This window comes from Bufo gargarizans, chromosome 9 (genome assembly GCF_014858855.1).
Source record: "Bufo gargarizans isolate SCDJY-AF-19 chromosome 9, ASM1485885v1, whole genome shotgun sequence".
Taxonomy (NCBI): Eukaryota; Metazoa; Chordata; class Amphibia; order Anura; family Bufonidae; genus Bufo; species Bufo gargarizans.
In genome coordinates this window covers 19,205,870-19,222,963 of record NC_058088.1, presented here as the reverse complement: position 1 = coordinate 19,222,963, position 17,094 = coordinate 19,205,870, and the positions used below count along the sequence as shown (strand labels likewise).

At 36.5% G+C, this 17,094-nt stretch overlaps 1 protein-coding gene across 2 annotated transcripts in view; it reads left to right on the top strand.

Moving 5' to 3' along the window:
* Positions 1-17,094, top strand: part of LOC122945987 (complement C4-like) — a 71,808-nt gene that overhangs the window by 12,090 nt on the left and 42,624 nt on the right. For both annotated transcript variants that reach the window (XM_044305244.1, XM_044305243.1), the window contains exon 3: positions 16,737-16,941. In XM_044305244.1, the coding sequence (XP_044161179.1) occupies positions 16,737-16,941 (205 nt within the window). The remainder of the gene's footprint in view (positions 1-16,736; positions 16,942-17,094) is intronic.

The window sequence follows — 17,094 nt, the reverse complement described above, 5'->3', positions numbered from 1 at the left end:
AACAGTGTCATACAGCGCTCAATAATAAGTGTCATACAGCGCTCAATAATAAGTGTCATACAGTGCTCAATAATAACAGCCTCATACAGAGCTCAATAATAACAGTGTCATACAGCGCTCAAAAATAAGTGTCATACAGTGCTCAATAATAACAGTCATACAGTGCTCAATAATAACAGTGTCATACAATGCCCAATAATAAGTGTCATACAGTGCTCAATAATAAAAGCGTCATACAGAGCTCAATAATAACAGTGTCACACAGCGCTCAATAATAAGTGTCATACAGTGCTCAATAATAACAGTCATACAGTGCTCAATAATAACAGTGTCATACAGTGCCCAATAATAACAGTTTCATACAGTGCTCAATAATAACAGTGTCATACAGTGCTCAATAATAACAGTGTCATACAGTGCTCAATAATAACAGTGTCATACAGAGCTCAATAATAAGTGTCATACAGTGCTCAATAATAACAGTCATACAGTGCTCAATAATAACAGTGTCATACAGTGCCCAATAATAACAGTTTCATACAGTGCTCAATAATAACAGTGTCATACAGTGCCCAATAATAACAGTGTCATACAGTGCCCAATAATAACAGTTTCATACAGTGCCCAATAATAACAGTGGCATACAGTGCTCAATGATAACAGTGTCATACAGTTCTCAATAATAACAGTGTCATACAGTGCCCAATAATAACAGTGTCATACAGTGCCCAATAAAAACAGTGTCATACATCGCTCAATAATAACAGTGTCATACAGAGCTCAATAATAACAGTGTCATACAGCGCTCAATAATAAGTGTCATACAGTGCCCAATAAAACAGTGTCATACATCGCTCAATAATAGCAGTGTCATACATCGCTCAATAATAACAGTGTCAAACAGTGCTCAATAATAACAGTGTCATACATCGCTCAATAATCAGTGTCATACAGCGATCAATAATAAGTGTCATACAGCGCTCAATAATAAGTGTCATACAGTGCCCAATAAAAACAGTGTCATACATCGCTCAATAATAACAGTGTCATACAGAGCTCAATAATAACAGTGTCATACAGCGCTCAATAATAAGTGTCATACAGTGCTCAATAATAACAGTGTCATACATTGCTCAATAATAGCAGTGTCATACAGCGCTCAATAATAAGTGTCATACAGTGCCCAATAATAACAGTGTCATACAGCGCTCAATAATAACAGTGTCATACAGTGCTCAATAATAAGTATCATACAGCGCTCAATAATAACAGTGTCATACAGTGCTCAATATTAAAAGTGTCATACAGCGCTCAATAATAACAGTGTCATACAGCACTCAATAATAACAGTGTCATACAGCGTTCAATAATAAGTGTCATACAGCGCTCAATAATAACGGTGTCATACAGTACCCAATAATAGCAGTGGCATACAGTGCTCAATAATAACAGTGTCATACAGTGCCCAATAATAAGTGTCATACAGCGCTCAATAATAAGTGTCATACAGTGCTCAATAATAACAGCGTCATACAGAGCTCAATAATAACAGTGTCATACAGTGCTCAATAATAACAGTCATACAGTGCTCAATAATAACAGTGTTATACAGTGCCCAATAATAAGTGTCATACAGTGCTCAATAATAAAAGCGTCATACAGCGCTCAATAATAAGTGTCATACAGTGCTCAATAATAGCAGTGTCATACAGCGCTCAATAATAAGTGTCATACAGTGCCCAATAATAACAGTGTCATACAGCGCTCAATAATAACAGTGTCATACAGTGCTCAATAATAAGTATCATACAGCGCTCAATAATAACAGTGTCATACAGTGCTCAATATTAAAAGTGTCATACAGCGCTCAATAATAACAGTGTCATACAGCACTCAATAATAACAGTGTCATACAGCGTTCAATAATAAGTGTCATACAGCGCTCAATAATAACGGTGTCATACAGTACCCAATAATAGCAGTGGCATACAGTGCTCAATAATAACAGTGTCATACAGTGCCCAATAATAAGTGTCATACAGCGCTCAATAATAAGTGTCATACAGTGCTCAATAATAACAGCGTCATACAGAGCTCAATAATAACAGTGTCATACAGTGCTCAATAATAACAGTCATACAGTGCTCAATAATAACAGTGTTATACAGTGCCCAATAATAAGTGTCATACAGTGCTCAATAATAAAAGCGTCATACAGCGCTCAATAATAAGTGTCATACAGAGCTCAATAATAACAGTGTCATACAGTGCTCAATAATAACAGTCATACAGTGCTCAATAATAACAGTGTTATACAGTGCCCAATAATAAGTGTCATACAGTGCTCAATAATAAGTGTCATACAGCGCTCAATAATAAGTGTCATACAGTGCTCAATAATAACAGCGTCATACAGAGCTCAATAATAACAGTGTCATACAGTGCTCAATAATAACAGTCATACAGTGCTCAATAATAACAGTGTTATACAGTGCCCAATAATAAGTGTCATACAGTGCTCAATAATAAAAGCGTCATACAGCGCTCAATAATAAGTGTCATACAGTGCTCAATAATAACAGTGTCATACAGAGCTCAATAATAACAGTGTCATACAGAGCTCAATAATAACAGTGTCATACAGAGCCCAATAATAACAGTCTCATACAGCGCTCAATAATAAGTGTCATACAGTGCCCAATAATAACAGTGTCATACAGTGCTCAATAATAACAGTGTCATACAGTGCTCAATAATAACAGTGTCATACAGTGCTCAATAATAACAGTGTCATACAGCGCCTAATAATAACAGTGTCATACAGTGCTCAATAATAACAGTGTCATACAGTGCTCAATAATAACAGTGGCATACAGTGCTCAATAATAACAGTGTCATATAGTGCTCAATAATAACAGTGTCATACAGCACTCAATAATAACAGTGTCATACAGTGCTCAATAATAACAGTGTCATACAGTGCTCAATAATAATAGTGTCATACAGTGCCCAATAATAACAGTGGCATACAGTGCTCAATAATAACAGTGTCATATAGTGCTCAATAATAACAGTGTCATACAGTGCTCAATAATAACAGTGTCATACAGTGCTCAATAATAACAGTGTCATACAGTGCTCAATAATAACAGTGGCATACAGAGCCCAATAATAACAGTGTCATACAGTGCTCAATAATAACAGTGTCATACAGCGCTCAATAATAGCAGTGTCATACAGCGCTCAGTAATAACAGTGCCATACAGTGCTCAATAATAACAGTGTCATACAGCGCTCAGTAATAAGTGTTATACAGTGCTCAATAATACCAGTGTCATACAGTGCTCAATTATAACAGTGTCATATAGTGCTCAATAATAACAGTGTCATACAGCGCTCAATAATAAGTGTCATACAGTGCCCAATAAAAACAGTGTCATACATCGCTCAATAATAGCATTTTTATACATCGCTCAATAATAGCAGTGTCATACAGAGCTCGATAATAACAGCGTCATACAGTGCCCAATAATAACAGTGTCATACAGCACTTAATAATAACAGTGCCATACAGTGCCCAATAATAACAGTGTCATACAGTGCTCAATAATAACAGTGTCATACAGCGCTCAGTAATAAGTGTTATACAGTGCTCAATAATAACAGTGTCATACAGTGCTCAATAATAACAGTGTCATACAGTGCTCAATTATAACAGTGTCATATAGTGCTCAATAATAACAGTGTCATACAGTGCCCAATAAAAACAGTGTCATACATCGCTCAATAATAGCAGTGTCATACATCGCTCAATAATAACAGTGTCATACAGAGCTCAATAATAACAGTGTCATACATCGCTCAATAATAACAGTGTCATACAGTGCTCAATAATAACAGTGACATACAGCGCTCAATAATAACAGTGTCATACAGAGCTCAATAATAACAGTGTCATACAGAGCTCAATAATAACAGTGTCATACAGTGCTCAATAATAACAGTGGCATACAGTGCTCAATAATAACAGTGTCATACAGTGCTCAATAATAGCAGTGTCATATAGTGCTCAATATTAACAGTGTCATATAGTGATCAATAATAACAGTGTCATACAGTGCTCATTAATAACAGTGTAATACAGTGCTCAATAATAAGTGTCATACAGAGCTCAATAATAACAGTGTCATACAGAGCCCAATAATAACAGTGTCATACAGTGCTCAATAATAATAGTGTCATACAGTGCTCAATTATAACAGTGTCATATAGTGCTCAATAATAACAGTGTCATACAGCGCTCAATAATAACAGTGTCATACAGTGCTCAATAATAACAGTGTCATACAGCGCTCAATAATAACAGTGTCATACAGCGCTCAGTAATAAGTGTTATACAGTGCTCAATAATAACAGTGTCATACAGTGCTCAATTATAACAGTGTCATATAGTGCTCAATAATAACAGTGTCATACAGCGCTCAATAATAAGTGTCATACAGTGCTCAATAATAAGTGTTATACAGTGCTCAATAATAAGTGTCATACAGTGCCCAATAAAAACAGTGTCATACATCGCTCAATAATAGCAGTGTCATACAGAGCTCGATAATAACAGCGTCATACAGTGCCCAATAATAACAGTGTCATACAGCGCTCAATAATAACAGTGTCATACAGCACTTAATAATAACAGTGACATACAGCGCTCAATAATAACAGTTTCCTACAGCACTTAATAATAAGTGTCATACAGCGCTCAATAATAAGTGTCATACAGAGCTCAATAATAACAGTGTCATACAGAGCTCAATAATAAGTGTCATACAGTGCTCAATAATAACAGTGTCATACAGTGCTCAATAATAACAGTGTCATACACTGCCCAATAATAACAGTGTCATATAGTGCTCAATAATAACAGTGTCATATAGTGCTCAATAATAACAGTGTCATACAGTGCTCATTAATAACAGTGTCATACAGTGCTCAATAATAACAGTGTCATACATCGCTCAATAATAACAGTGTCATACAGCGCTCAATAATAACAGTCATACAGTGCTCAATAATAACAGTGTCATACAGTGCTCAATAATAACAGTGTCATACAGTGCCCAATAATAACAGTGTCATATAGTGCTCAATAATAACAGTGTCATATAGTGCTCAATAATAACAGTGTCATACAGTGCTCATTAATAACAGTGTCATACAGTGCTCAATAATAACAGTGTCATACATCGCTCAATAATAACAGTGTCATACAGCGCTCAATAATAAGTGTCATACAGTGCTCAATAATAACAGCGTCATACAGAGCCCAATAATAACAGTGTCATACAGTGCTCAATAATAACAGTGTCAAACAATGCTCAATAATAACAGTGTCATACAGTGTTCAATAATAAGTGTCATACAGTGCTCAATAATAACAGCGTCATACAGAGCTCAATAATAACAGTGTCATACAGCGCTCAATAATAAGTGTCATACAGTGCTCAATAATAACAGTCATACAGTGCTCAATAATAACAGTGTCATACAGTGCCCAATAATAACAGTTTCATACAGTGCTCAATAATAACAGTGTCATACAGTGCCCAATAATAACAGTGTCATACAGTGCTCAATAATAACAGTGTCATACAGTGCTCAATAATAACAGTGGCATACAGTGCTCAATAATAACAGTGTCATACAGTGCTCAATAAAAACAGTGTCATACAGCGCTCAATAATAAGTGTCATACAGTGCCCAATAAAAACAGTGTCATACATCGCTCAATAATAACAGTGTCATACAGAGCTCAATAATAACAGTGTCATACAGCGCTCAATAATAAGTGTCATACAGTGCCCAATAAAAACAGTGTCATACATTGCTCAATAATAGCAGTGTCATACAGTGCCCAATAATAACAGTGTCATACAGTGCCCAATAATAACAGTGTCATACAGTGCTCAATAATAACAGTGTCATACAGTGCTCAATAATAAGTATCATACAGCGCTCAATAATAACAGTGTCATACAGTGCTCAATATTAAAAGTGTCATACAGCGCTCAATAATAACAGTGTCATACAGCGCTCAATAATAACAGTGTCATACAGCACTTAATAATAACAGTGTCATACAGCCCTCAATAATAAGTGTCATACAGCGCTCAATAATAAGTGTCATACAGCGCTCAATAATAACAGTGTCATACAGCGCTCAATAATAAGAGTCATACAGCGCTCAATAATAATAGTGTCATACAGTGCTCAATAATAACAGCGTCATACAGAGCTCAATAATAACAGTGACATACAGTGCTCAATAATAACAGTCATACAGTGCTCAATAATAACAGTGTTATACAGTGCCCAATAATAAGTGTCATACAGTGCTCAATAATAAAAGCGTCATACAGAGCTCAATAATAACAGTGTCATACAGCGCTCAATAATAAGTGTCATACAGTGCTCAATAATAACAGTCATACAGTGCTCAATAATAACAGTGTCATACAGAGCTCAATAATAACAGTCATACAGTGCTCAATAATAACAGTGTCATACAGAGCTCAATAATAACAGTGTCATACAGAGCCCAATAATAACAGTGTCATACAGTGCTCAATAATAACAGTGTCATACAGTGCTCAATAATAACAGTGTCATACAGTGCCCAATAATAACAGTGTCATACAGCGCCTAATAATAACAGTGTCATACAGTGCTCAATAATAACAGTGGCATACAGTGCTCAATAATAACAGTGTCATACAGTGCTCAATAATAATAGTGTCATACAGTGCCCAATAATAACAGTGGCATACAGAGCCCAATAATGACAGTGTCATACAGTGCCCAATAATAACAGTGGCATACAGTGCTCAATAATAACAGTGTCATACAGTGCTCAATAATAACAGTGTCATATAGTGCTCAATAATAACAGTGTCATACAGTGCTCAATAATAACAGTGTCATACAGTGCTCAATAATAACAGTGGCATACAGAGCCCAATAATAACAGTGTCATACAGTGCTCAATAATAACAGTGTCATACAGCGCTCAATAATAGCAGTGTCATACAGCGCTCAGTAATAACAGTGCCATACAGTGCCCAATAATAACAGTGTCATATAGTGCTCAATAATAACAGTGTCATACAGTGCTCAATAATAACAGTGTCATACAGCGCTCAATAATAACAGTGTCATACAGTGCTCAATAATAACAGTGTCATACAGCGCTCAATAATAGCAGTGTCATACAGCGCTCAGTAATAACAGTGCCATACAGTGCCCAATAATAACAGTGTCATATAGTGATCAATAATAACAGTGTCATACAGTGCTCATTAATAACAGTGTAATACAGTGCTCAATAATAAGTGTCATACAGAGCTCAATAATAACAGTGTCATACAGAGCCCAATAATAACAGTGTCATACAGTGCTCAATAATAATAGTGTCATACAGTGCTCAATAATAACAGTGTCATACAGCGCTCAATAATAACAGTGTCATACAGTGCTCAATAATAACAGTGTCATACAGCGCTCAGTAATAAGAGTTATACAGTGCTCAATAATAACAGTGTCATACAGTGCTCAATTATAACAGTGTCATATAGTGCTCAATAATAACAGTGTCATACAGAGCTCAATAATAACAGTGTCATACAGTGCTCAATAATAACAGTGTCATACAGCGCCTAATAATAACAGTGTCATACAGTGCTCAATAATAACAGTGGCATACAGTGCTCAATAATAACAGTGTCATACAGTGCTCAATAATAACAGTGTCATACAGTGCCCAATAATAACAGTGGCATACAGAGCCCAATAATAACAGTGGCATACAGTGCTCAATAATAACAGTGTCATACAGTGCTCAATAAAAACAGTGTCATACAGCGCTCAATAATAAGTGTCATACAGTGCCCAATAAAAACAGTGTCATACATCGCTCAATAATAACAGTGTCATACATCGCTCAATAATAACAGTGTCATACAGCGATCAATAATAAGTGTCATACAGCGCTCAATAATAAGTGTCATACAGTGCCCAATAAAAACAGTGTCATACATTGCTCAATAATAGCAGTGTCATACAGTGCCCAATAATAACAGTGTCATACAGTGCCCAATAATAACAGTGTCATACAGTGCTCAATAATAACAGTGTCATAAAGTGCTCAATAATAAGTATCATACAGCGCTCAATAATAACAGTGTCACCCAGTGCTCAATATTAAAAGTGTCATACAGCGCTCAATAATAACAGTGTCATACAGCGCTCAATAATAACAGTGTCATACAGCACTTAATAATAACAGTGTCATACAGCCCTCAATAATAAGTGTCATACAGCGCTCAATAATAAGTGTCATACAGTGCTCAATAATAACAGTCATACAGTGCTCAATAATAACAGTGTTATACAGTGCCCAATAATAAGTGTCATACAGTGCTCAATAATAAAAGCGTCATACAGAGCTCAATAATAACAGTGTCATACAGCGCTCAATAATAAGTGTCATACAGTGCTCAATAATAACAGTCATACAGTGCTCAATAATAACAGTGTCATACAGAGCTCAATAATAACAGTCATACAGTGCTCAATAATAACAGTGTCATACAGAGCTCAATAATAACAGTGTCATACAGAGCTCAATAATAACAGTGTCATACAGTGCTCAATAATAACAGTGTCATACAGTGCTCAATAATAACAGTGTCATACAGTGCTCAATAATAACAGTGGCATACAGTGCTCAATAATAACAGTGTCATACAGTGCTCAATAATAACAGTGTCATACAGCGCCTAATAATAACAGTGTCATACAGTGCTCAATAATAACAGTGGCATACAGTGCTCAATAATAACAGTGTCATACAGTGCTCAATAATAACAGTGTCATACAGTGCTCAATAATAACAGTGGCATACAGTGCTCAATAATAACAGTGTCATACAGTGCTCAATAATAATAGTGTCATACAGTGCCCAATAATAACAGTGGCATACAGAGCCCAATAATAACAGTGTCATACAGTGCTCAATAATAACAGTGTCATACAGTGCTCAATAATAACAGTGTCATATAGTGCTCAATAATAACAGTGTCATATAGTGCTCAATAATAACAGTGTCATACAGTGCTCAATAATAACAGTGTCATACAGTGCTCAATAATAACAGTGTCATACAGTGCTCAATAATAACAGTGTCATACAGTGCTCAATAATAACAGTGGCATACAGCGCTCAATAATAGCAGTGTCATACAGCGCTCAGTAATAACAGTGCCATACAGTGCCCAATAATAACAGTGTCATATAGTGATCAATAATAACAGTGTCATACAGTGCTCATTAATAACAGTGTAATACAGTGCTCAATAATAAGTGTCATACAGAGCTCAATAATAACAGTGTCATACAGAGCCCAATAATAACAGTGTCATACAGAGCTCAATAATAATAGTGTCATACAGTGCTCAATAATAACAGTGTCATACAGCGCTCAATAATAACAGTGTCATACAGTGCTCAATAATAACAGTGTCATACAGCGCTCAGTAATAAGTGTTATACAGTGCTCAATAATAACAGTGTCATACAGTGCTCAATTATAACAGTGTCATATAGTGCTCAATAATAACAGTGTCATACAGAGCCCAATAATAACAGTGTCATACAGTGCTCAATAATAACAGTGTCATACAGTGCCCAATAATAAGTGTCATACAGTGCTCAATAATAACAGTGTCATACAGCGCCTAATAATAACAGTGTCATACAGTGCTCAATAATAACAGTGGCATACAGTGCTCAATAATAACAGTGTCATACAGTGCCCAATAATAACAGTGGCATACAGAGCCCAATAATAACAGTGTCATACAGTGCTCAATAATAACAGTGGCATACAGTGCTCAATAATAACAGTGTCATACAGTGCCCAATAATAACAGTGGCATACAGAGCCCAATAATAACAGTGTCATACAGTGCTCAATAATAAAAGTGTCATACCGTGCCCAATAATAAGTGTCATACAGTGCCCAATAATAACAGTGGCATACAGTGCTCAATAATAACAGTGTCATACAGTGCTCAATAATAACAGTGTCATATAGTGCTCAATAATAACAGTGTCATATAGTGCTCAATAATAACAGTGTCATACAGTGCTCAATAATAACAGTGTCATACAGTGCTCAATAATAACAGTGTCATACAGTGCTCAATAATAACAGTGTCATACAGCGCTCAGTAATAAGTGTTATACAGTGCTCAATAATAACAGTGTCATACAGTGCTCAATTATAACAGTGTCATATAGTGCTCAATAATAACAGTGTCATACAGAGCTCAATAATAACAGTGTCATACAGAGCCCAATAATAACAGTGTCATACAGTGCTCAATAATAACAGTGTCATACAGTGCTCAATAATAACAGTGTCATACAGCGCCTAATAATAACAGTGTCATACAGTGCTCAATAATAACAGTGGCATACAGTGCTCAATAATAACAGTGTCATACAGTGCTCAATAATAACAGTGTCATACAGCGCTCAATAATAACAGTGTCATACAGTGCTCAATAATAACAGTGTCATACAGTGCCCAATAATAACAGTGGCATACAGAGCCCAATAATAACAGTGTCATACAGTGCCCAATAATAACAGTGGCATACAGTGCTCAATAATAACAGTGTCATACAGTGCTCAATAATAACAGTGTCATATAGTGCTCAATAATAACAGTGTCATATAGTGCTCAATAATAACAGTGTCATACAGTGCTCAATAATAACAGTGTCATACAGTGCTCAATAATAACAGTGTCATACAGTGCTCAATAATAACAGTGGCATACAGAGCCCAATAATAACAGTGTCATACAGTGCTCAATAATAACAGTGTCATACAGCGCTCAGTAATAACAGTGCCATATAGTGATCAATAATAACAGTGTCATACAGTGCTCATTAATAACAGTGTAATACAGTGCTCAATAATAAGTGTCATACAGAGCTCAATAATAACAGTGTCATACAGAGCCCAATAATAACAGTGTAATACAGTGCTCAATAATAACAGTGTCATACAGCGCTCAATAATAACAGTGTCATACAGAGCTCAATAATAACAGTGTCATACAGCGCTCAGTAATAAGTGTTATACAGTGCTCAATAATAACAGTGTCATACAGTGCTCAATTATAACAGTGTCATATAGTGCTCAATAATAACAGTGTCATACAGCGCTCAATAATAAGTGTCATACAGTGCCCAATAAAAACAGTGTCATACAGAGCTCAATAATAGCAGTGTCATACATCGCTCAATAATAGCAGTGTCATACATCGCTCAATAATAGCAGTGTCATACAGAGCTCGATAATAACAGCGTCATACAGTGCCCAATAATAACAGTGTCATACAGCGCTCAATAATAACAGTGTCATACAGCACTTAATAATAACAGTGTCATACAGTGCTCAATAATAAGTATCATACAGTGCTCAATAATAACAGTTTCCTACAGCACTTCATAATAAGTGTCATACAGCGCTCAATAATAAGTGTCATACAGTGCTCAATAATAACAGTGTCATACAGCGCTCAATAATAACAGTGTCATACAGCACTTAATAATAACAGTGTCATACAGTGCTCAATAATAAGTATCATACAGTGCTCAATAATAACAGTTTCCTACAGCACTTCATAATAAGTGTCATACAGCGCTCAATAATAAGTGTCATACAGCGCTCAATAATAACAGTGTCATACAGTGCTCAATAATAACAGTGTCATACAGTGCTCAATAATAACAGTGTCATACAGTGCCCAATAATAACAGTGTCATATAGTGCTCAATAATAACAGTGTCATATAGTGCTCAATAATAACAGTGTCATACAGTGCTCATTAATAACAGTGTCATACAGTGCTCAATAATAACAGTGTCATACATCGCTCAATAATAACAGTGTCATACAGCGCTCAATAATAAGTGTCATACAGCGCTCAATAATAACAGTGTCATAAAGCGCTCAGTAATAAGTGTCATACAGTGCTCAATAATAACAGTGTCAAACAATGCTCAATAATAACAGTGTCATACAGTGCCCAATAAAAACAGTGTCATACAGCGCTCATTAATAACAGCGTCATACAGCGCTCAATAATAAGTGTCATACAGTGCTCAATAATAAGTGTCATACAGTGCTCAATAATAACAGTGTCAAACAATGCTCAATAATAACAGTGTCATACAGCGCTCAATAATAACAGTTTCATACAGTGCTCAATAATAAGTGTCATACAGTGCTCAATAATAACAGTGTCATACAGTGCTCAATAATAACAGTGTCATACAGTGCCCAATAAAAACAGTGTCATACAGCGCTCAATAATAACAGCGTCATACAGCGCTCAATAATAACAGCGTCATACAGTGCTCAATAATAACAGTGTCATACAGTGCCCAATAATAACAGTGTCATACAGCACTCAATAATAACAGCGTCATACAGCGCTCAATAATAACAGTGTCATACAGTGCCCAATAATAACAGTGTCATACAGTGCTCAATAATAATAGTGTCATACAGTGCCCAATAATAACAGTGTCATACAGTGCTCAATAATAACAGTGTCATACAGTGCCCAATAATAACAGTGTCATATAGTGCCCAATAATAACAGTGTCATACAGTGCCCAATAATAACAGTGTCATACAGCGCTCAATAATAGCAGTGTCATACAGTGCTCAATAATAATAGTGTCATACAGTGCTCAATAATAATAGTGTCATACATCGCTCAATAATAACAGTGTCATACAGTACTCAATAATAACAGTGTCATACAGTGCTCAATAATAGCAGTGTCATACAGCGCTCAATAATAACAGTGTCATACAGTGCCCAATAATAACAGTGTCATACAGTGCTCAATAATAGCAGTGTCATACAGTGCTCAATAATAACAGTGTCATACAGTGCCCAATAATAACAGTGTCATATAGTGCCCAATAATAACAGTGTCATACAGTGCTCAATAATAGCAGTGTCATACAGCGCTCAATAATAATATTGTCATACAGTGCTCAATAATAGCAGTGTCATACAGTGCTCAATAATAACAGTGTCATACAGTGCTCAATAATAGCAGTGTCATACAGTGCTCAATAATAGCAGTGTCATACAGTGCTCAATAATAACAGTGTCATACAGTGCTCAATAATAGCAGTGTCATACAGAGCTCAATAATAACAGTGTCATACAGTGCTCAATAATAGCAGTGTCATACAGCGCTCAATAATAACAGTGTCATACAGTGCTCAATAATAACAGTGTCATACAGTGCTCAATAATAACAGTGTCATACAGTGCTCAAAAATAACAGTGTCAAACAGCGCTCAGTAATAAGTGTCATACAGTGCCCAATAATAACAGTGTCATACATCGCTCAATAATAACAGTGTCATACAGTGCTCAATAATAACAGTGTCATACAGTGCCCAATAAAAACAGTGTCATACAGCGCTCAATAATAACAGCGTCATACAGCGCTCAATAATAACAGCGTCATACAGTGCCCAATAATAACAGTGTCATACAGTGCCTAATAAAAACAGTGTCATACAGCGCTCAATAATAACAGCGTCATACAGCGCTCAATAATAACAGCGTCATACAGTGCCCAATAATAACAGTGTCATACAGTGCTCAATAATAACAGTGTCATACAGTGCCCAATAATAACAGTGTCATATAGTGCCCAATAATAACAGTGTCATACAGTGCCCAATAATAACAGTGTCATACAGTGCTCAATAATAATAGTGTCATACAGTGCCCAATAATAACAGTGTCATACAGTGCTCAATAATAATAGTGTCATACAGAGCTCAGTAATAACAGTGTCATACAGTGCCCAATAATAACAGTGTCATACAGTGCTCAATAATAGCAGTGTCATACAGTGCTCAATAATAACAGTGTCATACAGTGCCCAATAATAACAGTGTCATACAGTGCCCAATAATAACAGTGTCATACAGTGCTCAATAATAGCAGTGTCATACAGTGCTCAATAATAACAGTGTCATACAGTGCTCAATAATAGCAGTGTCATACAGTGCTCAATAATAACAGTGTCATACAGTGCTCAATAATAGCAGTGTCATACAGTGCTCAATAATAGCAGTGTCATACAGCGCTCAATAATAACAGTGTCATACAGCGCTCAGTAATAACAGTGTCATACAGTGCTCAATAATAACAGTGTCATACAGTGCTCAATAATAACAGTGTCATACAGCGCTCAATAATAACAGTGTCATACAGTGCTCAATATTAACCGTGTCAAACAGCGATCAGTAATAAGTGTCATACAGTGCTCAATAATAACAGTGTCATACAGTGCTCAATAATAGCAGTGTCATACAGTGCTCAATAATAGCAGTGTCATACAGTGCTCAATAATAACAGTGTCATACAGTGCTCAATAATAACAGTGTCATACAGTGCTCAATAATAACAGTGTCAAACAGCGATCAGTAATAAGTGTCATACAGTGCTCAATAATAACAGTGTCATACAGCGCTCAATAATAACAGTGTCATACAGTGCCCAATAATAACAGTGTCATACAGCGCTCAATAATAATAGTGTCATACAGTGCTCAATAATAGCAGTGTCATACAGTGCTCAATAATAACAGTGTCATACAGCGCTCAATAATAACAGTGTCATACAGCGCTCAATAATAACAGCGTCATACAGCGCTCAATAATAACAGTGTCATACAGTGCTCAATAATAAGTGTCATACAGAGCCCAATAATAACAGCGTCATACAGTGCCCAATAATAACAGTGTCATACAGCGCTCAATAATAACAGTGTCATACAGTGCCCAATAATAACAGTGTCATACAGTGCCCAATAATAACAGTGTCATACAGCGCTCAATAATAACAGTGTCATACAGTGCCCAATAATAACAGTGTCATACAGTGCCTAATAATAACAGTGTCATACAGTGCTCAATAATAGCAGTGTCATACAGCGCTCAATAATAATAATAGTGTCATACAGTGCTCAATAATAGCAGTGTCATACAGTGCTCAATAATAACAGTGTCATACCGTGCTCAATAATAGCAGTGTCATACAGTGCTCAATAATAGCAGTGTCATACAGTGCTCAATAATAACAGTGTCATACAGCGCTCAATAATAACAGTGTCATACAGAGCTCAATAATAACAGTGTCATACAGTGCCCAATAATAAGTGTCATACAGTGCTCAATAATAACAGTGTCAAACAGCGCTCAGTAATAAGTGTCATACAGCGCACAATAATAACAGTGTCATACAGTGCTCAATAATAAGTGTCATACAGTGCCCAATAATAACAGTGTCATACATCGCTCAATAATAACAGTGTCATACAGTGCCCAATAATAACAGTGTCATACAGCGCTCAATAATAACAGTGTCATACAGTGCTCAATAATAGCAGTGTCATACAGTGCTCAATAATAACAGTGTTATACAGCGCTCAATAATAACAGTGTCATACAGTGCCCAATAATAACAGCGTCATACAGTGCCCAATAATAAGTGTCATACAGCGCCCAATAATAACAGTGTCATACAGTGCTCAATAATAACAGTGTCAAACAGCGCTCAGTAATAAGTGTCATACAGCGCACAATAATAACAGTGTCATACAGTGCTCAATAATAAGTGTCATACAGTGCCCAATAATAACAGTGTCATACATCGCTCAATAATAACAGTGTCATACAGTGCCCAATAATAACAGTGTCATACAGCGCTCAATAATAACAGTGTCATACAGTGCTCAATAATAGCAGTGTCATACAGTGCTCAATAATAACAGTGTTATACAGCGCTCAATAATAACAGTGTCATACAGTGCCCAATAATAACAGCGTCATACAGCGCTCAATAATAACAGTGTCATACAGTACCCAATAATAACAGTGTCATACAGCGCTCAATAATAATAGTGTCATACAGTGCTCAATAATAACAGTGTCATACAGCGCTCAATAATAATAGTGTCATACAGTGCTTAATAATAACAGTGTCATACATGTCATATATGACACGGGGGAGTCTACCTTTTGCAGCGTTTGTGTGTCATGCTCTTTAGCCCAGCACAAGGTATAACACGGTCTATCACTTTTACTCTTTCCCCTGGAGTCTACATTAATTTCAATAGAAGTGGTCTTAAAGAAAGAAAGTCTACCCCTTCCCTAAATGAGGACACTCCCTCAAATATTAAGGTTGGATACACTGTCAATAACTCACATTTTCCTACAGTGGCCACTACTGGAGAAATGAGGTATTACATGGTTGTTATCTAAATCAGTGTTTCCCAACCAGTGTGCCTCCAGGTGTTGCAAAACTACAACTCCCAGCATGCCCGCACAGCCAAAGGCTGTCCAGGCATGCTGGGAGTTGTAGTTTTGCAACAGCTGGAGGCACACTGGTTGGGAAACACTGATCTAAATGATACCATTTGCAGCAGCTCTTCACACTGGTTTATAGAGGTGTCCTGGCAAGAGAGCCGCCATGATGTCCGAAAGCTCTGATAGCAATAATAAGTAAAAAATGTATAGCATTTTAGGAGGCACTTCTAACTGGTAAAGCTTGTCTAAATATAATTTGCAGGTTCCTGATTACTGCCCCTCGTCTTCTGCACCTGGGTTTGGGGGAGGATGTGTGGGTGCAGGTGGAGTGGCCCCAGGGTCCTGGCAGTGGTGACGTCAACGTGGAGATGTACCTGCGGAACCAGATAACGTATGATGTGTGCTCCAAGCGCTATACTGTAACACTGAACCAAAGGAACAACTACATCACCAGACAGACCATAGAGGTAAAGACAATGTGAACATCTACTGCCTCACCTTTTGTCATCTTCTGGACCAAAGACATCAGACTTACACAGAATATAATTCTAATGAATGTAAAATATAACTCAATGGGTGACAACCAGTATGGAGCCATTACCGATCCCATAGGGATTGTG